The following is a 25,090-nucleotide window of genomic DNA, read 5'->3' as shown; positions in this document are numbered from 1 at the left end:
CACAGGCAGAGGGGAGTGAAGTCGCGGCACCCCGGGCCTCCCCGGAGGCCAAGACATGAGACTCCGCGGCGGTGGGGGGTGATTGGGGGCCCAGGCACCCTTATTCCCCGCTCAGTTTATGAAGACCGCCGGCTCTCCCCACAGCACTAGCGGCCTTTATAGTTGTCTGTAAAAGGTTTTTATTAGGAAATCGGGGACCCACACCGCTGAGACTGGGAACCAAACTTAGGTGTCAGGCCCACCGGAAAAAGCCTGCACGTTCGGAGACGGTGGGTACTCAGCCCCCCGCGCGTGCACACTGCACCCCACAACCTCCTGAAAAGAGGTGAAGCCGCACACCGAGGCGTGCGGACGAGCAGTGCATCCCCGCGCCCTGCTGCAAGACTCTTGCCTCCTGGAGACGCAGCCCAGCTGTCAGTCCCGGCCCTCAGACATCCCTTTAAACCGAGTAGCAGTCGCGCATCGGGCTCCTGTCCATCCACACCTTGCAGAGCAGCGAGGAGGCAGCAAACTGACCTGTTGCCCCAGGACAGCTGACACCTGCTGAGGCTCATTACCAAGCCGGGTGGGTGGGTAGGCGATAAGGGCTCTAATCTAGGGGTTCACAGAGCCGCTAACGCCCCAGGCAGGCTTTCTGGGGGGAGAGAGTAAACATACGCACAAAACCGACAGGTTTTCCCATCCATGATAGCGCATCCCTTTTAACGAGGCATGGCAAAATCAGCCAGCTCCCTGCTAAATGCTTTCTGAGGTTTCATCCTCTCAGTGATTCCGTAAAAGGCCGGTCTATAATTATCCCCATTTAACAGACGTTGAAACTGAGGCTCAGAGTGTTAGCGCTTTGCCCATGGTCACACACTTCGTTGGAGGTCAGTTGTGAATCTCCAGCTGCTCGTTGGGATTATCTTCCCACTTGACAACAGAGTCAGGTTCTGAGATTGCGGGAGGGGTACCCCCCCCATACACAGGTATGGCCACCGAGGTTAGTCCTGACTCTAAACCTTTCTGCTCTGGTTAAGACGTGGGTGGCTGCACCCTGGAGTTGAGGAGAGCTGGTCCTCGTCCAGATTCACAGTATGACTCTGAGCAAGTCCCTTCCCCTTTCTGGGTCTCAGTTTTCCTAGACAGTGAAATGGGGCCAGCAGTACATACCTCCCAGGGCTGAGGGCAGGAGGGGAGGCGGCCCAGGCAGCTTTCTCTAGGGTGGCACCAAGTTGCGGTTTGCCCTCTCTCCTGGCCCAAGCGTCCCTCACCCGGCCAGCGGGGTCCACGCAGCCTCTGCGCGCAGCAAGCCAGCGTTGCGGTCAGGCGACACCCCCTCCACGCCCCCGCTCCCGCTCCCGCTCACACTCCCCTGGTCACGACACGAGGCCCCGGAAGCCGGGTCGCCCCGCCCCCACGCTCCTGCCCCGGCCCCCGCCCCGCGCCGGAGCCCCGCCCGCCTTCCGACGGGGGGTGCGGCTCCAGGAAACGGCGCGCTCGCAGCTCTGCGCTCCGCCACCAGCCACCCGACGCGCCCCAAACGACCCCGCCGACTCAGCCAGACCACCCGACGGGCCCCAGCGGCGGCAGCGGAGAGCGCGATCCCGGGTTGGAGCCTGGGACACCTCTGGACGGACGGGGCGGGCAGCACAGACAGGCCATGGGGACCCGGGCCGGGCCAGCGGAGGCGGGCCAGCGGGAGTCCCGGGCCTGAGAAGTGGGCAGCGGGGCAGCAGTGGCCATGACCTCGGTGTGGAAGCGCCTGCAGCGCGTGGGCAAGCGGGCAGCCAAGTTCCAGTTCGTGGCCTGTTACCACGAGCTGGTGTTGGAATGCACCAAGAAATGGTGAGTGGCAGGAGGAGGGGGTGGGGGGCTTCCCCCTCACTGGCTGGGACCCCATCCGGCCTTTGAGCCTGAGAGGACTCTGCCCCCAAGCCCAGTGACCAAATGGGCCCCCACCTCAGCTTGGGCCCTGGTTCCGTTCCCAGACTTGGAGATTCAGAAGCCCTTGTAACTTGTGAGACCCCTGGAGTTGGGGGTATGGGCAGCCTTCCCTGCGTGGGGGTCAGGACTTTCAGGCCTGAGGGTCCATCTGTGTCCACTCCCTCCTCCGCTGTGGTCAGGGCTGGGGGAGGGAGGCCGCATGTCTTCTGCCAGAAAGGTGGTTCAGGGTGGCATGGAAAAGGGAGCACGTTTTGAGGTCTGCAGGTGGCCAGGGCTGGGACAGAAACCTCCCTGACCTTAGTCCACCCCACAACAGAGATGTTGCCCCTCCTCCCCTGCCATCTTGAGCCAGAAGAACCCCTCCAACTCCCGCCTCTTCAGCCAGAATGTTGGGAGGCTGGAAACATCTCCACAATGTCCTTAAAAGGGGAAACTGAGTGCTGGGAGGAATGAAGAGGGACGCGGGGGGCGGCTTAAAGGGGCCTGAGGACCTAGGAGTTGTGGGTCCAGGAGGAGAGGGTTGCAGAGGGCACAGTGGCTAGGTGAGAGGCGATCCACTTGAGGGTGCAGGCCCCAGCCCGGACTGCCAACAGACTCAGGGGCATCTCATTCACATGCCCCCATCCACAGCTGCCCAGGCCCCTGCGTCACACCCTAAATATATGTGCTCGCTGGTGTCAGCTTCCCTTGGCTGGATTAGGGCACAGCTGTGGGGGCCTCACCCGCCAGGCGGGGCTAAATTTAGGCTCCCCAGGGGAAGGGCTCGGGCAGGAAGGGACCATGGGGTCCGGGGGAGGGGAGTGAGCAGGAGGCTGGGGTCCCTTGGGCAGCTGCCATATCCCTGGCCTTGCCTACACTGGGCCTGCTAGAGGGCCGTTCGCTCCATTCAGCAGAGCGCCAGAGAGCTTAGGGGCTGGCACTTGAACTCTGGCCTCTGGCTCCTGCTCCAGCATCCTGAGGGAGGCCAGGGAAATGCTGGGCATGGCAGGCTGAGGGTGCCGGCAGTGTCAACGCAGCTGAGTCACAGGCGGCTGTGGGTAGGGCCTCCTGGGCTGCTTAGCCTGGAACCCAGGCCAGGAAGCTGCCCCTGCCCAGGTCGCAGCTTCCCAGGAGGGTGTTCCCGGCCTGAGTCAGGCTGCCCAGCCAAGCCCCGCCTTCCCTAGGCACCCTCGTCCGCTTCCCCTTTCTGGGAAGGCCCCTTAGTTACCCTTGCTCTGCCATTGCCGGCAGTTTGGGCTTGGGGAAGGGAACTTGGCTCTGGGCTGGAGGGCTCTAGGCTCAGCGGTATAACCTTATTTGGCTTCAAACCTCTCTGGGCCTCAGCATCCTCAGGGTTAACAGAAAGCCAGTTATCCTGGCTTGGCTCCCAGAGGAGCAGTGAGCTGGGCAAACCCGAGCATCTGGCATGGGGCTGGGTACAGGCAAGGCAAGCTCGTGTGCTGCCCTCGGCCCGCTTGTTCCTCAAGCATCACCTCTCCTGGGCAGCAGTTGAACATCTAACCCAAAGGGGCTCTCTGCCCCCAGGCCCACTGTGAGAGTCCACTCAGTGTCTGGGAATGGGCCCCATGCAGCTGTCCCTCTCCTCTTGCTTTGCCTCTGCCTCTTTTCTGTGTCTGCCCTGGCATATACTGTTCAGCTTAGATGTCACCCCCTGGAAGTTTTCCCTGATTGCCCCGCAGGCTCCATTGTCATCATCTTGCTGCAAAGCCGATCCTCCTTGGGACCCCTGGGCCCAGCAAAGGGCTGGACATGGTGGGTGAGGGATGACGGTGTTGGTTAATGGCAAGCTGACCCTCTGCTGCCTCTCTGGCCTCAACCCCAACTCTCTGACCTCATCCTCCAGCCTCAGACCCTTGGACTTGCCATTCCCTCCTTCTCCAGATCCTCACAGCCCATCCCCCGTCACTCATGTATCTGCTGACACCCAACCTCAAGGAGCCCCCCAAGGGGTTCCCTCACATCACCCTGAAGTTTGCTTGTTAATGTATTTTCCTTCTTGACTAGTAGTCTGCCGCCACCTCCATTGTCCTCCCTGGAAAGGTCTTGCTTCTCCTTTGCCCTGCTCTGTCCCCAAAACTGGGCTGGGTTTATGGTGGGCACTCCACAAACATCTGTGCACGAATGGATTTCTTTTAACCCTGTCTTTGTCTCTTTCTGTGTCGGAGTCTGCGTGTGTCTGGCGTCTCTTGCCGCGTCCTTGTATTTCTGTGTCTCGGTCTCTGTGTGTGCCTGTCCCTGCCTCTCTTGCTGTCTGTCCTCATAGTCAGTGCCTGCCCACACTGTCTGGGCCTTTGCCCTTCTGCTGTGGCCCCACCCAGCCTCAGCAGCTCCACCCTGCACCCTGTGGCCCCAGATAAGGGGCTGCCCAGGCCCTCTCCTGGAGGGAGGGGGAGGTGGGCAGAAGGAAGACCCTGAGGGAGCTGGGGGAGGAGGAGGAAGAGGAGATGGGGAGGTGGGTGAGCCTGACTAAGCAGTCCACTCCCTTCCTCCTCCCACTCCCCCAGGCAGCCGGATAAGCTAGTGGTGGTATGGACCCGGCGGAACCGACGCATCTGCTCCAAGGTGGGGAAGGATGGCAACTGGGGGTCCAGATTAGGGATGTGGGCCAACGGGAGGCTGAGGGCGGCTGATGGGGGAGTGGAGTCAGTTTGAAGTTCAGATCAGAATCCACAGAGGGGAGAGGAAGATGGTGTCAAGCTTGGTGATGGGGTTGGGGGTGAGAGGAAAGAGTTAAGATGGGGTGAGGACTTAGATTGCCCTTTGTAGGCCCACAGCTGGCAGCCGGGCATCCAGAACCCATACCGGGGCACCGTGGTGTGGATGGTACCTGAGAATGTGGACGTCTCCGTGACCCTCTACAGGGTGAGTCTCTAGCCCTCCAGCGTGGGTGGTAGTGGGCAGGCAGTCACCAGGGTCTCCTGGTAAGTTGTTCATCCAGATAGAAGAGGATGTGGGGGGAGAGGCCAAGAATTGGGGGGACCTGCTCAGCATGACTGGCCCAGGAGGCCTCCTTGCAGAAGGCAGCATTTACCCAACACATGTAGCATGAGAGGCAGCTGGGACCAGAACCTGGGCATTCCAGGAGGAGGTAGCAGCATGTGTAAAAGCTACCACCTCGTGCCTGTAATCCCAGCCACTTGGGAGGCTGAGGCACGATAATCACTTGAACCTGGGAGGCTGAGGTTGCAGTGAGCCAAGCACCACTGCACTTCAGCTTGGGTGACAGAGCAAGACTCCATCTCAAAAAAAAAAAAAAAAAAGACGCCCCCAAGCACCTCCTGAGCCAGCGCAGGCTCTGCTCCCTGTGCTGCCGCCCCAGCAGCCCCGTTCTCACCAGCACCCTTCTTCCCAGGACCCCCACGTGGACCAGTATGAGGCCAAAGAGTGGACATTTATTATTGAAAATGTGAGTGTCTGGAGTGGGCTCGGGTCTGGAATCTTGGGGACCCTGGGACAGCACGATGCCCCTTTCCCTTGTCTCCCTTCTGGCCCACAGGAGTCTAAGGGGCAGCGGAAGGTGCTGGCCACAGCTGAAGTGGACCTGGCCCGCCATGCAGGGCCCGTGCCTGCCCAGGTCCCGCTGAGGCTGCGGCTGAAGCCCAAGTCGGTGAAGGTGGTGCAGGCCGAGCTTAGCCTCACTCTCTCAGGGGTGCTGCTGCGGGAGGGCCGTGCCACGTGAGTGCCCACCTGCCCTCCTTGACCCTGGCCTGTGACCTTTGACCCCCACCCTCACCTATGACCTCTGCCCCCTAGGGATGATGACATGCAGAGTCTCGCAAGCCTCATGAGTGTGAAGCCTAGTGATGTGGGCAACTTGGATGACTTTGCTGAGAGTGATGAAGACGAAGCTCATGGCCCAGGAGCTCCTGAGGCCCGGGCTCGAGTCCCCCAGCCAGGTGGGCTCACAGCCTGCTGTGGATCAGGACTGCCAAGACCTGGGGAGGGAGGGTTACCCGGACCACCAGCCACTTGTTGCGCCCGCCCTGTGATGGGAACTAGTTACTGCTCAGGCAGTCCCAGCCAGCCCAGCAGCCTTGATTGTCTCAACCTGGCTGCCGGTCCCACGGTGGCCTCGGTCTCCAGCTGAGTCCTGGAGGATGGGTTCCCATTGCCTCCCTGGGCTCCTGGGTCATCTCCTCATCCCCACGTGGTGTTTGCCAGGCCCGTACCTGACCCAGGACAGTGGGTCAGAAGCCCGGCTCCTGATCGCTCACCACTAGCCCTCCTGGGCCGGCAGGGGCTTCGTCATCCCTCCCCGCTGCTTGTCCAGGCTTTTTCTCTGTCTGCTGTTGTGGTTCTCTCTCTCTTTCTCTCCACATCTGTGGGCCTGTCTCTTCTCTCAGGCTGGGGCGGTGCCCTGAGGCCAGGGCGTTTCCCAGGTAGGCCCTGCACTCTAGTTGGGGGGAGGGGGTCAGGCCTGCAGGGCCCTGCCCTCGGCTAATTCTGCCCTTCTCCCCCCTCCTACCATCCCCAGATCCCTCTCGAGAGCTGAAGACGCTTTGTGAGGAGGAGGAGGAAGGCCGAGGACGACCCCGGCAGGCAGGTGAGGACCAGGCTGGGGCTGGGGGTGGGGACTGGACCCCAGGTCACCAGGGCCAGGCCTCAGCGTCCCCCACTTCCTCTTCAGTTGCCAGCCCTTCTAGTGCTGAGGACACCAGCTCAGCCCCTGTGAGTGCTCCTGCACCCCCAGCTAGAGCCTCCCGAGGCCAGGGGTCAGAACGAGCTACTGAAGCCGGGGGCCAGGTGGGCCCTGAGGCCCCAAGGCCCCCGGAAACCTCAGCAGAGATGAGGTAAGCTTTGGAACCAGTCCCACCCCCCATTGCCCCCTGATAGGAGCTGCATCCCTCACCCGCTACCAACCTGCCTCTCCAGGGCCCCAACAGTCTGAAGGGTGGGGGATGGTGCTGAGAACTGGGGGCATGTGAGCCCCTCAACATCCCCTTCTGCTCTCTTCTCAGGTCTTCAATGCAGCCAGGCCAGGACACGGCCCCCACCCCAGCCCCTCGGCTCCGGAAAGGCTCTGATGCCCTCTGGCCCTCAGTCCCCCAAGGGGAGGATGAGGTCCCCAAAGCCTCAGGGGCTCCCCCAGCAGGATTGGGCTCTGCCAGGGAGACCCAGGCCCAGGCATGCCCTCAGGAAGGGACAGAAGCCCGTGGAGCTAGGCTGGGCCCAGGCATTGAGGAGAAAGGCTCTGGAGAGCTTTTCGAAGGGCAGAGACTCAAGGCTGAAGAGATGGGTACTGGGGATAGGCCAGAGGCCAGTGGTGTGGACAGTGAGCCCGGGGCAGGAGGCAGAGAGGTCAACACTAAGAGGGCAGGAGTCAGAGCTGGGGAGGCTACAGAGAGTTCAGCAGTTTGTCAAGGGGATGCTGAGCAGAGGTTAAAGGTGGGACATGTGGACACTAAGGGACCAGAGGTGACAGGGGCGATGCCTGAGGCAAGATGCAGGGGGACCCCTGAAGCTCCTCCAAGGGGCTCTCAGGAGAGGGTGGGAGTCAGGACCAGGGATGAGGCTCCCTCAGGCCTGAGCCCACCCCTAGTGGAGCCTGCAGGGCACTCTGGGCATCTTGGTGACCTCCAGGGGGCCAGGGTTGCTGCAGGCCAGGAGAGAGAGGGTGCAGAAGTGAGGGGCGGAGCCGCTGGTATTGAGGGGACAGGCCTGGAGCAGGGCTCCTCTGTCGAAGCAACAAGCACTGGGCCACAGGTGAGCAGCTGGCAGGGGGTCCTGTTATCAGCTACCCAGGGGGTGATATCCAGGGGTCTGGGGGCCTGGGAGGCAGAAGCTGGGGGTTCAGGAGTCCTGGAAACAGAGACTGAGGTGGTAGGGTTGGAGGTGCTGGGAACCCAGGAGAAAGAAGTCAGGGGGTCCGGGTTCCGAGAGACGAGGACACCCCAGATATCCAGGGGTCTGGGGGCCTGGGAGGCAGAAGCTGGGGGTTCAGGAGTCCTCGAAACAGAGACTGAGGTGGTAGGGTTGGAGGTGCTGGGAACCCAGGAGAAAGAAGTCGGGGGGTCCGGGTTCCGAGAGACGAGGACACTAGAGATTGAGATACTGGGGGCCTTGGAGACAGAAGCAGCAAGATCAAGGGTCCTGGAGTTGGAGGTTGCGGGGACAGCACAGTGTGAGGGACTGGAGACCCAGGTGGCAGTCACAGAGGCCCCAGGGACAGAGACTGGGGTGGCAGAATCTGAGGTATTGGGGACCCAGAAAACAGAGGCTGGGGGTTCAGGAGTTGTGGGGACAAGAACTAGGACAGCAGAGACTGGGGTATTGGGGACCCACGAGATATCTGGGGATTCAGGGACACTGAGGCTGGAAGGTAAGATAGCAGAATCTGAGATGCCAGGGGCCCAGGAGACAGAGACGGAAGATTCTAGGGTACCAGAGACAGAGGCTGAGGGGACAGAGGCTAAAACATTAGGGACCCAGGAGATAACAGTTAGGAGTTCAGGGGTCCCAGAGACAGAAGCTGAGATAGCAGAGTCTGAGATATTGTTGGCCCACAAGATAGAGATGGGGATTTTGGGGGTCCCGGGGATAGAGACTGGGGCAGCAGAAGCTGTGATATTGGGGACCCAAGAGATACCATCTGGGGATTCAGGGGTCCCAGGGCCAGAAGCTGATATAACAGGGATCCAGGCTACAGAGGTGGGGGGTTCAGAAGCTCCAGGAGTAGAGACTGGGACAGCAGAAGCTGTGAAATTGGGGACCCAAGAGATAGCATCTAGGGGTTCAGGGGTCCCAGGGTTACAATTTGAGGTAGCTGGGGCCCAGAAGACAGAGGCGGAGGCGTCAGAGATCTCTGGGCCAGAATCTGAGGTAGCTGGGGCCCAGGAGACAGAGGTGGGGGCGTCAGGGATCTCAGGGTCAGAATCTGAGGTAGGTGGAACCCAGGAGACAGAGGTGGGGGCGTCAGGGATCTCAGGGTCAGAATCTGAGGTAGGTGGGGCCCAGGAGACAGAGGTGGGGGCGTCAGGGATCTCAGGGTCAGAATCTGAGGTAGGTGGAACCCAGGAGACAGAGGTGGGGGCGTCAGGGATCTCAGGGTCAGAATCTGAGGTAGGTGGGGCCCAGGAGACAGAGGTGGGGGCGTCAGGGATCTCAGGGTCAGAATCTGAGGTAGGTGGAACCCAGGAGACACAGGTGGGGGTGTCAGGGATCTCAGGGTCAGAATCTGAGGTAGGTGGAACCCAGGAGACAGAGGTGGGGGCGTCAGGGATCTCAGGGTCAGAATCTGAGGTAGGTGGAACCCAGGAGACAGAGGTGGGGGCGTCAGGGATCTCAGGGTCAGAATCTGAGGTAGGTGGAACCCAGGAGACAGAGGTGGGGGCATCAGGGATCTCAGGGTCAGAATCTGAGGTAGGTGGAACCCAGGAGACAGAGGTAGGGGCATCAGGGATCTCAGGGTCAGAATCTGAGGTAGGTGGGGCCCAGGAGACAGAGGTGGAGGGTTCAGGTATCTCAGGGCCAGAGGCTGGAATGGCAGAGGCCGGAGTACTGATGACCCAACAGACAGAAATTATAGTTCCAGACGCTCAGAAGGAAGAGGTTCAGACTTCAGGGGGCCAGGAAGCAGAGACTGGAGTTGGGAGTGCTCTCAACTTTGGGGCCTTAAAGACCCCAGTCACTCAGCCAAGAGTTGTAGGATCCCAGGAAACAAAAGCAGAGATTTCAGGACTACAAGGGTCAGAGACTGAAGTTCTGAGAGTCCAGGAGGCAGAGGCTGGGATTTGGGGGATGTCAGAGGCCAAATCTGGGGCTTGGGGGGCCCAGGAGGCAGAGATGAAGGTTTTAGAGCCTCCGGAGAACAAATCTGGTATTTTTGAGGCCCAGGAAGCGGAGGCTGGGGTCGTAGGAAACCAGAAGGGGAAAGAAGCTGAGGGAAGCCTCGCAGAGGCCAGCCTGACTGAAGCACAGGTGGCCAGTGGGGCAGGGGCTGGGGTGCCCAGGGCCTCTTCCCCAGAGAAGGCTGAAGAGGACAGGAGGCTGCCGGGCAGCCAGGTAGGGATGGGGGCCGCCGAGGGCCCAGTCTGCTGCTTCCCACTAACCTGGGGCTGAGCGAACGGCGGCTCTGCATGGACCCACCTGGTGGGCTGGGATCGGGTGGGGTGGGGGACTCGGCTTGAAGGAGCCCCCTCATCCCCTCCTCTCTCAGGATGCCCTGGCTCTCCTACCCCATCTTCCCTGGGCCGCATGGAGCTGGATACCTCTAAGCTGATTTTCTGGGCTGACCTTGAGGTGTGGCTGCTGGTGACCTCTGATCTTGTCTGGGGGCCACTGACCTTTTAGGTGACCTTGGCAGATAACCCTGGATCTGGAAACCCTTTTGCCTGACCCCAAGGCTTTGGCCAGTGTCCCTGGTGACCTGTGCAAGCTCAGAGATGGGGCTGTTTTGTGCCAGGCATGAGCCTCCCCAAGGGGCAGAGGGCACAGGTCCCATTTATACATTCCCTAAGCCCCCCACTGTGTCCCCAGGCGCCACCTACCCTGGTCAGCTCCAGCCAGTCCCTGCTGGAGTGGTGCCAGGAAGTGACCACTGGCTATCGTGGGGTCCGCATCACGAACTTCACCACATCCTGGCGAAACGGATTGGCCTTCTGTGCCATCCTGCACCGATTCTACCCAGACAAGATGTGAGCTGCCAGAGGGGTGGGAACGAATGGGGAAGCCATCAGGGAGGGCAGCGTGGACTCAGCCTCTGACCAATGCTCTCTCTGCAGTGACTATGCCTCCCTAGACCCACTCAACATCAAGCAGAACAACAAGCAGGTGAGATGGGGTGGGGGGCCTGCCTGGAGGGAAGGAAGGTCTAGAGAGCCAGGCTTTCAGTCTCAGATTTGGAGAAGGTGGGCTGTGGCTTCTAGAAGTTTTGCCATTTTTTACCTTTTTGGTCATTAAATTGTTTGCTTTCCTTAGTTTCGTTTGTTTTAAAGCGTTTTATCTCCCTTAGAAGATGGTTTTTCCAAAATCACCCTTTGGTAACGGGGTGGATGGCGTGCAGTTGCTAAGCAACGCGAGGGCGGGCCCTGTTGCTGGATTTCCCTCGCTAGGAGGGGGCGGTGTTGCTCGGCGAAGTCCGGCAAGCCAGTGCCTGGGACCTCCTCCGTGGGGTGGAACCGCAGTGTTGCCGGGTGCCGCAGGCCACCGCCGCAGCTGACTCCGAGCGCACCCTTTCCCCAGGCCTTCGATGGCTTCGCGGCCCTGGGCGTGTCGCGGCTGCTGGAGCCCGCGGACATGGTGCTGCTGTCGGTGCCCGACAAGCTGATCGTCATGACGTACCTGTGCCAGATCCGCGCCTTCTGCACTGGGCAGGAGCTGCAGCTGGTGCAGCTGGAGGGCGGCGGCGGCGCCGGCACGTACCGCGTGGGCAGCGCCCAGCCCAGCTCGCCCGAAGATCTGGACGCCGGAGGCCTGGCGCAGCGGCTGCGCGAGCACGGGGTCGAGGCGCCCCAGGAGCCCAAGGAGGCCGCGGACCACGCGGACGGGGCGGCCCCGGGGGCGGCCTCCAGGAACGCGGATGCGGGCCGCGCCTCCAAGGACGGTGGGGCCGAGGCCGCCCGAGACACGCGACCCACGGAGGTCCCGGCAGAGGGGTTGGTGAACGGGGCGGGGGCGCCGGGAGGCGGCGGCGTGAGGCTGCGACGGTCCTCGGTCAATGGGGAGGCCGGGCCGGTGCCCCCGCCCCGCGCGCACGGCTCCTTCTCCCACGTGCGCGACGCAGACCTGCTCAAGAAGAGGCGCTCGCGGCTGCGGAACAGCAGCTCCTTCTCGGTGGACGATCCGGACGGGGGAGCCGCGGGAGCTGTGGCTGCGGTGAGTGTCTGGGCTCCTCCTGTCCTCCCCCGCCATAATGCGGGGCCCTAAGAAGCCGGGCAGAGAATGGGCGGGTCCCCAAGGTCAGAGCTGGGGTGGGGGTGATGGTTTCAGAGCCTGGGGGTGCTCGGCTCGACCCGGGAGGGGCTTTCTGATCAGAGGGACCCTAGTGCTGTGGACGAGTCCTCTGGTGTGGTGGTGAGCTCCCAGTTAGGGGATGCACTGGAGCCAAGACCCGCCAGGCAGGGTCCTGGGCTGTGCCATCAGCCTGGAATAAGTGCTGGAGTTTTTAGTGCTTGGCACTTGGTATGGGGAACCACAGGCTGCGGTAGGAGGTTCCCGGAGGATCCATGTTCCTGGCACTCACCTCAGTGCTTGGTGGGCTGGAAGGTGGGTTTGGGCACTTCTTTCCCTGCAGGTGTCTCATTGTTAACCAGCAGCCACCTTGCCCCATAAGCTGAGTACACACTGTCTGTACTCAAGGGGGACTCTCCAGGATTCAGGCGTGCTTTTTTTTTTTTTTTTTTTGAGATGGAGTCTTGCCCTGTCACCCAGGCTGGAGTGCAATGGCATGATCTCTGCTCACTACAGCTTCCGCCTTCCAGGTTCAAGTGATTCTCCTGCCTCAGCTTCCAAAGTAGCTGGAATTACAGGCAACCACCACTGCACCAGGCTAATTTTTGTATTTATAGTGGAGACGGGGTTTCACCATCTCGGCCAGGCTGGTCTTGAACTCCTGACCTCGTGATCCACCCATTGGGCATGCATCTTTAACCCCAGATGCTGGAGACCAGTCTCCTCTTTTCCTTTTTTTTTTTTTTTGAGACGGAGTTTCGCTCTTGTTACCCAGGCTGGAGTGCAATGGCACTATCTCGGCTCACCGCAACCTCTGCCTCCTGGGTTCAGGCAATTCTCCTGCTTCAGCCTCCTGAATAGCTGGGATTACAGGCACGCACCACTGTGCCCAGCTAATTTTTTGTATTTTTAGTAGAGATGGGGTTTCACCATGTTGACCAGGATGGTCTCGATCTCTTGACCTCGTGATCCACCCGCCTCGGCCTCCCAAAGTGCTGGGATTATAGGCGTGAGCCACCGCACCTGGCCCTCCTTTTTCTTATAATGGAGGGTTGGAGATGGGAGATCCTGAGGGCCCGTGTCCCTGCTGTCGCAGGTAATCTCCCAGAGTGTCATATCACTCTGCTGAAGGGGACATGGTCCCAGAAAGAGCAGGAATTTGCTCAGGGACCCACAGCAGCCAGATTCTAGGACACAGACTTTCCAGCTGGGGTCCCACCACTGCCCCATCCTGCCTGCCTACCAAGGGACAGCTCTGCCAGGCTGCTGCAAACCTTCAGCTGTCCAGGAAAGACCCCTGCATTTGAAGGAAAGGAGGGAATTAATTGGGCAAGCCTTTCTGGAAGAAGCCACCATTTGAGCTAGGTTGATAAGATGGCCAGGTTTTTCCCAGGTGAAAAATGAGGTGGGTTCTCAAATGGTGGGACCTGCATTATCAAAAATGTGGCAGCAGGAAAGTTGAGGTCTCATTTAGGGAACTGCCAGCCATCTCCCAGAAGCTCCAGAAGCGGTGATGAGGCCAGACCGAGAGCAGGAGTCCTGGGTGTAGGGTCAGAGGCACAGCATTGAGCCTGTGAGTGAGAGACAGCGGGCACAGGTGACACCCACCTGTAGATGTGATGTGCAGGACTCAGGAGGACGAGGACAGCTTTGGCCCTCATTAATGTGTGTCAGTGGCTCTTTAAATCTTTTTTTATTTATTATTTATTTATTTATTTATTTTTTGAGACAGAGTCTTGCTCCATCACCAGGCGCCAGGCTGGAGTACAGTGGCGCAATCTCGGCTCACTGCAACCTCCGCCTCCCAGGTTCAAGCAATTCTCCTGCCTCAGCCTCCCGAGTAGCTGGGACTACAGATGCGCGCCACCACGCCCAGCTAATTTTTATATTTTAGTAGAGACGGGGTTTCACTATGTTGGCCAGGATGGTCTCGATCTCTTGACCTCGTGATCCGCCCGCCTCAGCCTCCCAAAGTGCTGGGATTACAGGCGTGAGCCACCGCACCCGGCCAGCTCTTTAAATTTTAAAGGGGAGGTGCCAACCTACGCCCCTCTGGGCCCAAGTTCCAGCATCTTGTCTTTCCAAGTCAGGCCCTCCCCTATCTTGTCTCACAGGAGATATCTGACCCATGGGGCAGGAGGGGACTCCTCATTGGCCACCCCCATCCCTCATGCCCATTGTGTGTACTGGGAGGTGGTCGGGCTTGGCCCTGTTCTTGGGAGCTCCCCCTGGGCTTCCTGGATGAGGGACCAGGCATGAGAATATTGAAAGAGGAATTTGAGGCCAGGCACAGTAGCTCACGCCTGTAATCCCAGCACTTTGGGAGGCTGAGGCGGGCGGATCACCTGAAGTCAAGACCAGCCTGACCAACATGGAGAAACCCCGTCTCTACTAAAAATACAAAATTAGCCGGGCATGGTGGCGCATGCCTGTAATCCTCAGCTACTCGGGAGGCTGAGGCAGGAGAAGCACTTGAACCTGGGAGGCGGAGGTTGCATTGAGCCGAGACCGCGCCATTGCATTCCAGCCTGGGCGACAGAGTGAGACTCTGTCTCAAAAAACAAACACACACACACACACACACACACACAAAGGGGAATTTGAGTTAGACATGAGGAAACACTGGAATTCCCACGAAGTCTGGCATGAGGAGGCTCCACTGCCGCTGAGGCTGGATTTCTCCACTCTGCTGCCTCTGCCTGTCCCATCAGCTCAGTACTCTCTATGTGCCTGGCCTGCCCATGGGCTCTTTACAGTGTGTATGAAAGCCTTTTGCAAGGTGGCATTGAGGCCCCCTGAAGGTTGCTGTCAGAAAAGGGGAGCTCTGTGTTCCTTAGATTCCTCTCTCGAAGCCCTGCAGCTCCCAAGTCACACAGGGCCAGGCTTTCCCCCATTTCACATACCAGGACACAAACAAAGGCCCCATGGGTGTGACGGGCCTGAGGCACACAGCAAGTTGGTGGCCAAGCTTGGGAACAAACTTTTGGGTTAGACAACCCTGGGCCCTAGACCAGACCCCTTAGGAGCATCGTCTCTGCCCCTCAGTTTCCTCATCTGTGAAGTGGGAGGGTCATGTCCCTGCCTCACAGGGATGTTGGGAGGATTTAGTGAGTGAATGTGCACAGAGTGCCTAGTACAGAAGCACTTGGTAGATATTTGCTGTTATTAGTCAGTGTGGCCTGAGTGTATTTTCTGGGCCTGGCCCTGATAACGGGGAGAGAAACCAGCAGCTGTGATGAGGTGAGTGGGGGTTGGAGCTGTGATGGGAGGCCATGGGAGGAGCATCTACCGAGGCTGCGGATCAGAGGAGGTTTGGGGTTATGGAAGTCAGGGAGGGAGGCGGGAAGAGTGTGGGGGCCCCGGCAGGGGGGCCTCTGGAGGAGGCAGGGCTGGGCTGGGTCTTGGAGGTTGTGTTGGTATTGGGTAGCCCAAGATAGAGGCTGAGTCCAGGCTGAGAAAGCTATTTTGGGAACTGAAAATCGGTCATTGTGGCCAGGGGGCGGTGTCTAGGCGTGGCTCAGGGTGGTAGGAGCTTTGAGGCTGGAGCCACCAACAGGGTTTGACATGAGGGGGTGGCAGGGCTGAGGAGAGGTGTGAAAAAGGCCACCGGGTTTCAGCTTGAGTCAGCAGGCAGGCCGTGCTGGTGGCTGGTGGGGAAACCACCACTGCCCCAGACCAGGGAGGATGGCCCCTGAGCCAGGGATGTCCAGGGTCACCTCTCAGAGAGGTACAGGTTGGGGTGGACACGGGGGGCTCAGCCACTGTCCCTGCCCTGTGACCCAGACACAGGTCAGATGACCCAGACATGGTGGAGGGGGGGCAGGGCAGGAGCAGTTAAGAGGCCAGGCCATCAGCTGAGCTGAAAGTTGGGGACACCCTGGGCTGACAGTACCCGCAAGTCACTAGAGGCGGGCAAGCACATGGGGTCGGCCCTGCCCTTCCAGGCTAAAATTCAGAGATCCAGCCAGCCTGGCTTGTTGTGCAAGCATGCAGCAGCTGCTCCTTGGTGTGGGAACTGAAAAGGCAGCAGGGCACCCCCTTTTGGCCTGGAGGTGGAGGTGCTGGCCCAGGAGGGTCCAGGTCTGGGGACCCCTGAGGAGGGAAGGGGAGGGAGTCTGGTTGGGGCCTCTGCAGGAGGCAGGCTGGGCTGGGTCACGTGAATGGGGCCATATTAGGTCAGTGCAGTGTCTGCCCTGGCCAGAATGGAGAAGCCAGCACTAGGTGACAGAAGTCAGAGGTGGCCTGAGGGAGCTCAGTAGAGGAGGAGTTGAGGCTGGGAGCGGAGACTTATGCCTATAATCCCAGCACTTTGGGAGGCCAAGGCGGGTGGATCACCTGAGGTCAGGAGTTCGAGACCAGCCTGGCCAACATGGTGAAACCCTGTTTGTACTAAAAATACAAAGATTAGCTGGGCGTGGTGGTTGGTGCCCATAATCCCAGCTACTTGGGAGGGTGAGGCAGGAGAATCCCCTGAACCTGGGAGGTGGAGGTTTCAGTGAGCCATGATCACACCACTGCACTCCAGGCAGGGCAAGACTCCGTCTCAGAGAAAGAGAGTGGGGAGGAGATACCAGGGCTGGGCCCTTCACAGGCTCTTACCCTTCAAGGCCAGAGTTCAGCCCAGCCCCAGCAGGGGAACTGGGAGGCTCAGAGCCTGGGAATAGTTGGGTCCAGGCCCATAGGGCCAGGAAGGATGAAGGCCATGACCTTTGCTTGAGGAGGCATTTTCCCTGGAAGGAGGTGGGACCGGGGGTTCTGTCCATGCAGGACTAGAGGAGGGCAGGAGTGGGCAGGGGTCGTGGTCAGGGACCCCTCCTCCCCTCTGTGTGAGTGGCCCTGGCTGGCCCCAGGCCCAGGCTGGCGGGAAACCCCTCCCAGCCCTCACTGGCTCCTTATTCCACAGGAAGGCCAGGCCCCTGACCCCAGCCCTGCCCTGGGCCCACCCACAGCTGCAGCCTCTCAACAGCCCCCTGGTGAGTGGCAGGAGTCATGACCATCTCAGTTCAGGCTGCTCACAAAGCCAGGACTGGGGACTTCCTGGGGGTGGCTGGGTGGTGGTTAGGGGGTGCCTTATCATCATCTCTGTCTGCAGGTAGGAGTCCCCCCTCGGAGGAGCCACCCCCAAGCCCAGGGGAGGAGGCTGGGCTGGTAAGGAGAGCTAAATGGGAGGAGCTAATGGGTGGGCACCTCCTAGGCAGGGCCTGGGCTGAGTCCACCCTGTTCTCTGCCCCTTTTCCAACCTCAGCAACGGTTCCAGGACACAAGTCAGTATGTGTGTGCAGAGCTGCAGGCCCTGGAGCAGGAGCAGAGGCAGATAGATGGGCGGGCAGCTGAGGTGGAGACGCAGCTGAGGAGCCTCATGGAGTCAGGTGGGGCAGGCATCTGGGTGGGGGGTCCCCTCCCCAACACGTGCCACTAGGTCTGCCCAGCCCTGCAGCTGTTCCTGACCTTGGGAGGAGCTGGGAGGAGGCACAGCTGGCGTCAGCATTCCCATTTTACAGCCAGGCATGCTGAGGCCTAGAAGTGGCTTCCTGGAGGCACACAGTTCTTCTGGGATGTCACAAAAGCAAACCCCCTCCCCCAACCCCAGCTGCCCTGCTCTGACACTGGGGGCAGGGGGCAGGCCTGGTGACTGTCCCTGCCCAATTCAGGTGCCAACAAGCTGCAGGAGGAGGTGCTGATCCAGGAGTGGTTCACCCTGGTCAACAAGAAGAACGCTCTCATCCGGAGGCAGGACCAGCTGCAGCTGCTGTGAGTGTGGCCCAGGGCTAGGAGAGCAGAGGGACTCTCAGCTATTTTGGTTAGGGCTGTTCACTGCTTTCTTCTTTCTACAGAGATCTTTTTGACAAATTATTCCTCCTCCATCTTATTGTTTTTATCCTGTCCAATTTGCTGTTTAAAGTATAAAACTGGCCGGGCGTAGTGGCTCACGCCTGTAATTCAAGCACTTTGGAGGCCAAGGCTGGCGGATCACCTGAGGTCGGGAGTTCAAGACCAGCCTGACCAACACGGTGAAACCCCGTCTTTAAAATTTTTTATTTTATTTTTATTTTTTTTAAGATGGGGTTTCACCGTGTTGGTCAGGCTGGTCTTGAACTCCCGACCTCAGGTGATCCGCCCACCTTGGCCTCCAAAGTGCTTGGATTACAGGCGTGAGCCACCACGCCCGGCCCATCCTCGTCTTTAAAAAAAATAAATAAACAAAATAAAGTATAAAACTAGGCTGGCTGTGGTGGCTCATGCCTGTAATTCCAGCACTTTCAGACATATCACCTGAGGTCAGAAGTTTGAGACCAGCCTAATACAATGAAACCCTATCTCTACTAAAAATACAAAAATTAGCTTGGCATGTTGGCACGTGCCTGTAATCCCAGCTACTTGGGAGGCTGAGATAGGAGAATCGCTTGAACCCAGGAGGCGGAGGTTGCAGTGAGCCAAGATTGTGCCATTGCACTCCAGCCTGGGCAACCAGCGTGAAACTTCGTCTCAAAAAAAAAAAGTAAAACTGGCCAGGCACAATGGCTCACGCCTGTAATCCCAACACTTTGGGAGGTTGAGGCAAGCGGGTCACCTGAGGTTAGGAGTTCAAGACCAGCCTGGCCAACATGGTGAAACTTTGTTTCTACCAAAAATACAAAAATTAGCCAGGTGTCGTGGCACGTGCCTGTAATCCCAGCAACTTGGAAGGCTGAGGCAGGAGAATCACTTAAACCTGGGAGGCAGAGGTTACAGTGAGCTGAGATCAGGGCATTGCACTCCAGCCTGGGCGACAAAGTGAGACTCTGTCTAAAAATACAAAAATTAAAAAAAATATTGTAAAACTCTTAAATTATAACTATTTTTACTAATAAGAAAACCAGGCTGGGCACAGTGGCTCATACCTGTAATCCCAGCACTTTGGGAGGCCAAAGGCAGATCACCTGAGGTCAGGAGATCGAGACCATCTTGGCCAACATGGTGAAACTCCGTCACTACTAAAAATACAAAAAAAATAGCTGGGCATGATGGTGCATGCCTGTAGTCCCACCTACTCGGGAGGCTGAGGCAGGAGAATTGCTTGAACCCAGGAGGGGAAGATTGCAGTGAGCCAAGATCGTGCCACTGCACTACAGCCTGGGTGACAGTGCGAGACTCTGTCTCAAAAAAGAAAAGAAAAGAAAAGAAAGAAAACTAAGGCCCAGAACAAAATGAGGCCCAGGAAGGTGAAGGCCGAATTCCCATGTGAGGCTGTTTCTTTACAGTAAGGAAAACAAGCCCAGAGGGGTGTGATCTTGTTCCCGGTGGGGTCAGAAGCCACTCTGCGACATTGCCTTATCCTGCCAGGCGGAGGTGGCTTTGGCTCCCTTTTCAGTTTGTGATCCTTTTTCAGAATAACTGGAGCCCAATACTTCCTATTTATGAATACTGTTCATCCAAATAATCCCTCGGGGATCCTTCTGGGGTGCGTGTGGGGCAACATAAACACCAGCAATTGGAGAAAACAGTTCGAAGAAAAGAGAGAATGTGGTCTGGGGACTGGAGGATAGCTCTGTGGTCAGCCCTGCCCTCTGTGGGAACTGCTGGGGAGGTGAGATGGGGCCAGAGCCCTGGGCACTCCCTCCCTGCGCCCCTTTTCCTGACCTGCTTACCCGCCACCTTCCAGCATCGAGGAGCAGGACTTGGAGCGCAAGTTCGAGCTGCTGAGCCGCGAGCTGCGGGCCATGCTGGCCATCGAAGGTGGGACCTGAGCCCAGGGGGCGGGAGGCAGGACATAGCCAGGGTAGAGGCGGCACAGCGCCAGGCCCGCGCCTCCTGACGCTTAGCCGCTTCGGCCCTCAGACTGGCAGAAAACGTCTGCGCAGCAGCACCGAGAGCAGCTCCTGCTGGAGGAGCTGGTGTCGCTGGTGAACCAGCGCGACGAGCTGGTCCGGGACCTGGACCACAAGGAGCGGATGTGAGTGGCGCTGGGAGTTGGGAGGGTCCAGGGCGCGCTCCCGCAGAGGGCTGGATGTGGACCCCGCCCAACGCCGCGCTGACTCCAACCCGTTCCCCGTAGCGCCTTGGAGGAGGACGAGCGCCTGGAGCGCGGCCTGGAGCAGCGGCGCCGCAAGCTGAGCCGGCAGCTGAGCCGGCGGGAACGCTGCGTGCTGAGCTGAGGCCGCCGGCCCGGGAGGCCCGTAGCTTCTGGAGCCCCCGGCGCCCGCCGCCGCCCCGGGCCTGCGCCCGGGAGGACCCGGCCGCCCCGGATGCTGTGCGTGTCCGCTAGGGGCCGCTGGCGCCCTTCCCGGGACAGGGCAGGGCGGATCGCCGGCCCGCGGCTGGGCGGCCGTTGTATTTATTTGTCGCCGAGTGTGTGTGCACGCTCGCGGCGGGTGCGGGCACCTCCCCGATGGCACGGCCGGGCCAGCGGCCCTGGGGAGAGGGATGCCTGGGGGCTGCCGCCCTGCGCCGGCTCGCCCTCCTGTTCTCCAGAGCAGTAAAGTTGGACTAGGCTACTCCAGCGTCGGCCTTTTCTCCGCTCCACCTGGGCACTCAAAGGGCGGAGGAGGGTGGGCCGAGGCTGAGGCGGCTCTGCCATCCTAAGCGGGACGATGCGGCTTCGGGGTTCCCAGCGCCAGCGGAGACTAGACGCCGGCCTTCCTGGGATGGTGGCCGGTGGCTCTGTCCCATTCGAAAGACTTGAAAAGAGCCGAAGTCGTTGCTCATTTTATGATTAGCACATTTCCCGAGGCTTCCCGCTCACCCTGCTGGCCCCATCTCCAGATTCTTCCCCGGCCACTCCTGGCTGTTTCCTCCTCCCGGCCGCCACCGCCACCATACTGGAGCTGAACTCGGTCACCTGACGCTTCAGCAAGCAGGGACCTGTTCTGAAGCTGAGGCCGCGGGCGGCAGGGTGCTCAGAGCCAGTTCATCCTGCCCTAGGATGCCACCTTGGTCTGCAGCAGTCACAGGGCCACAGGGCCTGAAGAACTTCTCCACAGCACGGACCTGTGGCAGCCTGGAGAAGGCTTCAACGGCCAGCAGCATGGCCAAGAGTCCTAGAAGCAAGTAACCTGGGGAGGAGAAGGTGCTGGGGCAGCACCCGGGTGCTGGTGATGCTCCCCACCCACCTCCAGGCACGGTGACCTGCCCTGGCAGCTGGTGCCACTCACCCCCCAACACACACTGCCACCAGAGCTCCTCAGCTACCCCTCCCGTACGTGCCCTGGAGTGGGGTCCCTCCACCTCCAAGGCCCAGTCCCCCAGTGGTTCATGGGAATCCTAGTCCCTGCTCCTCTTCCCACTTCCCCCACACACTCTTAGGCGGCTGACTTACCAAGAAGTGCAAGCTGGCCCACGTGGTAAATCACGGGGTGCAGGCTGTGGCTGTGGCTGGGCAGGAAGTCCCCCAGGCCAATGGTGCTGAGCGAGCTGAAGCAGAAGTAGATGGCCCCCAGCAGGCTGCTGTCACCCTGAAGGCCCCACAGCACCAGTGCTGGCAGCAGCACAAAGCTGCTGGCCACCAGCAGGCCCAGGGCAACTGCCTGCAGCAGGGCAGCCCTGGCTGGCGACAGCTGCCAGTGGACCGCTACCCAGGCACCTGGGCAGCTGAGCACAGGCAGCAGGCAGTGGCTTAGGGTGGCCACTAGAGCTAGGGAGGCTGGCAGCCCCAGGGCTGCATAGACCACACAGAAGGCCCTTCCGCTTGCCGATAGTGGGGCCATGTGGCCATAACCTGGAGAAGAGAGTCAGTGGACTGTCAGAGCTCTGAGTGTGATGTCTGCTGGGGTCCCTGCCTACCCCAATACCACCTTCCACAGAAGGCTGCCCTCTAGTGGCCTTGAACTGGCCAGGCCCAGGTTATATCCAGCTCTGCTCCTCCTTCACCAGGGGATCCTGGGCCAGTCCCCTACCCTCTCTGGGCCACTCTTCTCTTTTCTGGAAAATAAAAGGATGAGGCCAGGTGTGGTGGCTCACGCTTGTAATCCCAGCACTTTGGGAAGCCAACTTTGGGAGGCTGAGGCGGGTGGATCACGAGGTCAGGAGTTCGAGACCAGCCTGGCCAACACAGTGAAACCCCATCTCTACTAAAAATACAAAAAAAAAAAAAAAATTAGCCAGGGTGGTAGCACGCTCTTGTAGTCCCAGATAGGAGGCTGAGGCGGGAGAACTGCTTGAACCTGGGGCTTGGAGGTTGCAGGGAGCTGAGACCATGCCATTACACTCCAGCTAGGGCGACAGAGCAAGACTCCATCACACACACACACACACACAAAAGACTTAGTTTGTATGAACAATTTTGGAGGATTAAAAAAAAAAAGATGAAAGAAGACAGTTCCCCAGGCCTTTTGCAGCTGGGACAGTTCGGAGAACTGGGCTGCCTTTAACAGATATTCCTGATTCCACAGCTGGTGGAGTATCATCCACTCTTTCCCCAAATGTGTGTCACATCCTGTGTGCTAGGCTTTGTGCTGGGATCTGAGTCTGCCCAGGCCCTGCCCTCCAGTGGAGGAGTCAGGCAGGAAAATAATGAAGGGCTGCAAAGATGCGGCGTGGGGAGAGAGGGCATGTGCCAGGTAGAGAGGGGCGGGAGTGCAGGGCGTTCAGGGAGAACAGGATCAGCCAGTCCAGAGCTGCAAACGCACAGGCCCACCAGAGCCAGATGGGAGACAAACAGGAATGGTGGGGACTGGGGTGCACTGAAGAGTGTGAGCTGTACCCAAAGGGCAGGCCCCATTCTGCTCCGGTCAGTACGTTACCTTGCAGGGATTCTGGCTCAGTGTGAGTAAGTTTCCTGATTTTCCGAAAGAAGCTGGAAATATGGGCTGGGCACAGTGGCTCACACCTGTAACCCCAGCACTTTGGGAGGGGGAGGTGGACAGATCACTTGATGTCAAGAGTTTGAGACCAGTGGGGCCAACGTGGCAAAACCCCGTCTCTACTAAAAATACAAAAATTAGCTGGGTGTGGTGGTGCACACCTGTAGTCCCAGCTACTCAGGAGGCTGAGGTAGGAGAATTGCTAGAACCTGGGAGGCGGAAGTTGCAGTGAGTCGAGATTGCACCACTGCACTCCAGCCTGGGTGACAGTGAGATTCCCGTCTCAAAAAAAAAAAAAAAAAAAAGTTGGGAATACAAATATAGAAATTCCAATTCAAAAAATACTGAGATGCTTTGTGGGATAAAAAATACAAAAACCCAGGGCTGTGGGTCCCGCTGCAGTTTTTCCCTGGGCCTGTGCCCACACTGTTTCTCTGCAGGACTCCCTTGTCCCCGTCTCTGCACCCTCCTGCTTGGGAACCATGTCATGCCGACTTCCTCCCCTGTCTTCCCTCACTCCTCTTCCACCCAAGGCCTTGGGCCTGATCTGTGCTTCCCAGGTTCCTTCTGTTTGCTTCCCTTCAAGAATCCATCCCACTGTATTGTGTCCCCTGCCTTGCCTCAGGCTGTGGTGTCTGGGCACCTCTCCTGGGTCTCAGAGGGTGCCTGGGGTGGGGCTGGGGAGGCCACACCCTTCCTGGCAGCTGAAGTGGAGGTACCAGTTGGGGTGTGTTGGTGGGGAGCCCCGGTGGGGAGCCCCAGTGGTGATGTCGGGCCTGCCAGGGCCTGGGCTCCATCTGGCTCTTTGGGGCTGAAGGGCTGCACCCCAGGGTCCCCAGGGAGCCATGGCCTCGAGAGCCCCTCCCCCTGGGCTTCCTGGCTTTCTTACCTGTGGTGGAGAGGATGCTGGCAGTGAAGAGCAGGGCTGAGGGCAGGTCCCAGTTGCTGGCCTCTGAGCTGTTGCCCAGGCTGGAGACCCCATGGGCCTGGGTGGCCAGGGCAGTGCCCAGCAGCTCTTCCAGTGCTCCGGGTGGCAGGCAGGCTCCATACTTGGCCTGGAAAGCAGCCAGCTCTGCCCTGAGCTCAGCCTGGAGCCTACGTGCTGGAGGCTCCTCCAGGGCCTGGAACACCATGGCCCCAAGCCCTAGGGCCAGCAAGTGGCCCACAATCAGGACCCCGTATCGGGCCCAAGGCCTTAGACCCCCCATGGCGGGCCGCTGGGGTGCTGTGGGAGCTGGCGCCTCCACCTCAGGCACCTGGGAGGGGCTGGGCAGGGCGGGGCCAGGAGGAGTTGCTGTGTGGGTGGCTGGGACCTGGCTGGGGTGTGAACGGGAGGGAGGTGAGCTGCATCACCCCTCCCAGGTTCTGGGGGCAAGACATTTGCCCATTTCACAGCAGCTGGGACGGTGGGGACGGGTGGAGGAAGGTGGCTGCAGTGAGGGGAGGAGGTGGAGGAAGCTGAAGCCTAGAGAATGCCTTACACTTATTCAAGGTGGTGCTCAGACACCCAGACCGCAGTCATTCAATCATTCAGCAAGTGCTTAGGTCCTAGGACTCCAGGGAAGACAGGCACAGGTCCTTTCCCTCCTGGTATTTACACAGGAAACCTCTCAGCAAAGAAACGTGACAAGCTCGTATTGTCATGAGTCCCATGCAGGAACGCCCTGGGTGATGGGAGAGCTCTGGGGGAGGGGTTTATCTCACTGGGAAGGCTTTGCTGAGGAGGTGACATTTCAGCTGGGGAGTAAGAGGCCAGTGAAGGTAGGAAGGAGCTTGGGGTGTGAGAGGGACAGAGGGCTGGCTATGGCGGGGCACAGTGCAGGGTGAAGGGGGGATAAGGACACGGGCCCTTGAGGACAAGCATTGTCCAGGGAGACCTACACCAGCTACTACAGGTGTCCTGGATGGAGCCATTTTGGCCTGGGCGGTGGGAGGGGAATGGTGGCAGCTGGGAAGGATTGGGTGGGGGCAGGGGTGGGAGGCAGGGAGAGGAATCCAGGGTGCCCAGAGCACTGCGGCAGGCAACACCCTTGAGCCCCATTGTCAGTCCTTCCCGAGAATCTTTATGCCTGCCCTCCTGACATTACCTGCCCCTGAACTGCAGACAGAGTTCTGGGGCAGGGGAAGGGGGAACCTGGTTCCAACTCCTCTAACCTCAGAAGGGCTGAGGACAGAGGCCGAGGGAGGGACCTTGCCCTAGGGTACAGTATGGGAGTGCCAGAGCAGTCACTATGCTGGGAGGTGGGTGGACCTTAATACTTTTTTCTTCTGAGATGATGTCTTGCTCTGTTGCCCAGGCTGGAGTGCAGTGGTGCAATTTTGGCTCACTGCAACCTCCGCCTTCTAGTTTCAAGCAATTCTCCTGCCTCAAACTCCAGAGTAGCTGGGACTTAAGGCATGCACCACCATGCCTGGCTAATTTTTGTATTTTTAGTAGAGACAAGGTTTCACCATGTTGCTCAGGTTGGTCTCGAACTCCTGACCTCAGGTGATCCATC

At 59.3% G+C, this 25,090-nt stretch overlaps 2 protein-coding genes across 8 annotated transcripts; one reads left to right on the top strand and one right to left on the bottom strand.

Annotated features, from left to right (window-relative positions):
• The first annotated feature begins 1,465 nt into the window (after positions 1-1,465).
• On the top strand, positions 1,466-21,738 carry EHBP1L1 (EH domain binding protein 1 like 1). 7 transcript variants are annotated; one of them, XM_064364736.1, is made up of 21 exons: positions 1,684-1,827; positions 4,431-4,488; positions 4,693-4,788; positions 5,279-5,332; positions 5,423-5,601; positions 5,680-5,822; positions 6,270-6,305; positions 6,401-6,469; positions 6,554-6,716; positions 6,885-7,629; positions 9,760-9,927; positions 10,402-10,559; positions 10,647-10,695; positions 11,107-11,739; positions 16,718-16,787; positions 16,907-16,962; positions 17,060-17,183; positions 17,466-17,565; positions 19,457-19,530; positions 19,633-19,747; positions 19,850-19,949. In XM_064364736.1, exons 1-21 carry the CDS (start codon positions 1,724-1,726, stop codon positions 19,947-19,949), a joined length of 3,294 nt encoding a protein of 1,097 aa, XP_064220806.1. In that variant the 5' UTR covers positions 1,684-1,723. The 7 variants fall into 7 exon arrangements, with proteins under 7 accessions (XP_064220808.1, XP_064220806.1, XP_064220805.1 ...); XM_064364735.1 differs by having other exon boundaries at positions 9,754-9,927; XM_021673053.2 differs by lacking the exon at positions 6,270-6,305 and having other exon boundaries at positions 9,754-9,927.
• On the bottom strand, positions 20,407-23,800 carry KCNK7 (potassium two pore domain channel subfamily K member 7). Its single transcript, XM_012462975.3, has 3 exons — positions 23,482-23,800; positions 21,110-21,508; positions 20,407-20,846 (listed from the first exon to the last, which is right to left on the bottom strand). The coding sequence occupies exons 1-3, from the start codon at positions 23,798-23,800 to the stop codon at positions 20,641-20,643; spliced, it is 924 nt and encodes a 307-aa protein (XP_012318398.1). The 3' UTR covers positions 20,407-20,640.
• Positions 23,801-25,090: the final 1,290 nt, after the last annotated feature.

Source organism: Aotus nancymaae, unplaced genomic scaffold, assembly GCF_030222135.1.
Source record: "Aotus nancymaae isolate 86718 unplaced genomic scaffold, 86718_ANA_hifiasm-v0.15.2.pri h1tg000059l, whole genome shotgun sequence".
NCBI lineage: Eukaryota > Metazoa > Chordata > Mammalia > Primates > Aotidae > Aotus > Aotus nancymaae.
The sequence above is the reverse complement of the archived record's forward strand: the minus strand, read 5'-3'. Positions and strand labels throughout refer to the sequence as shown.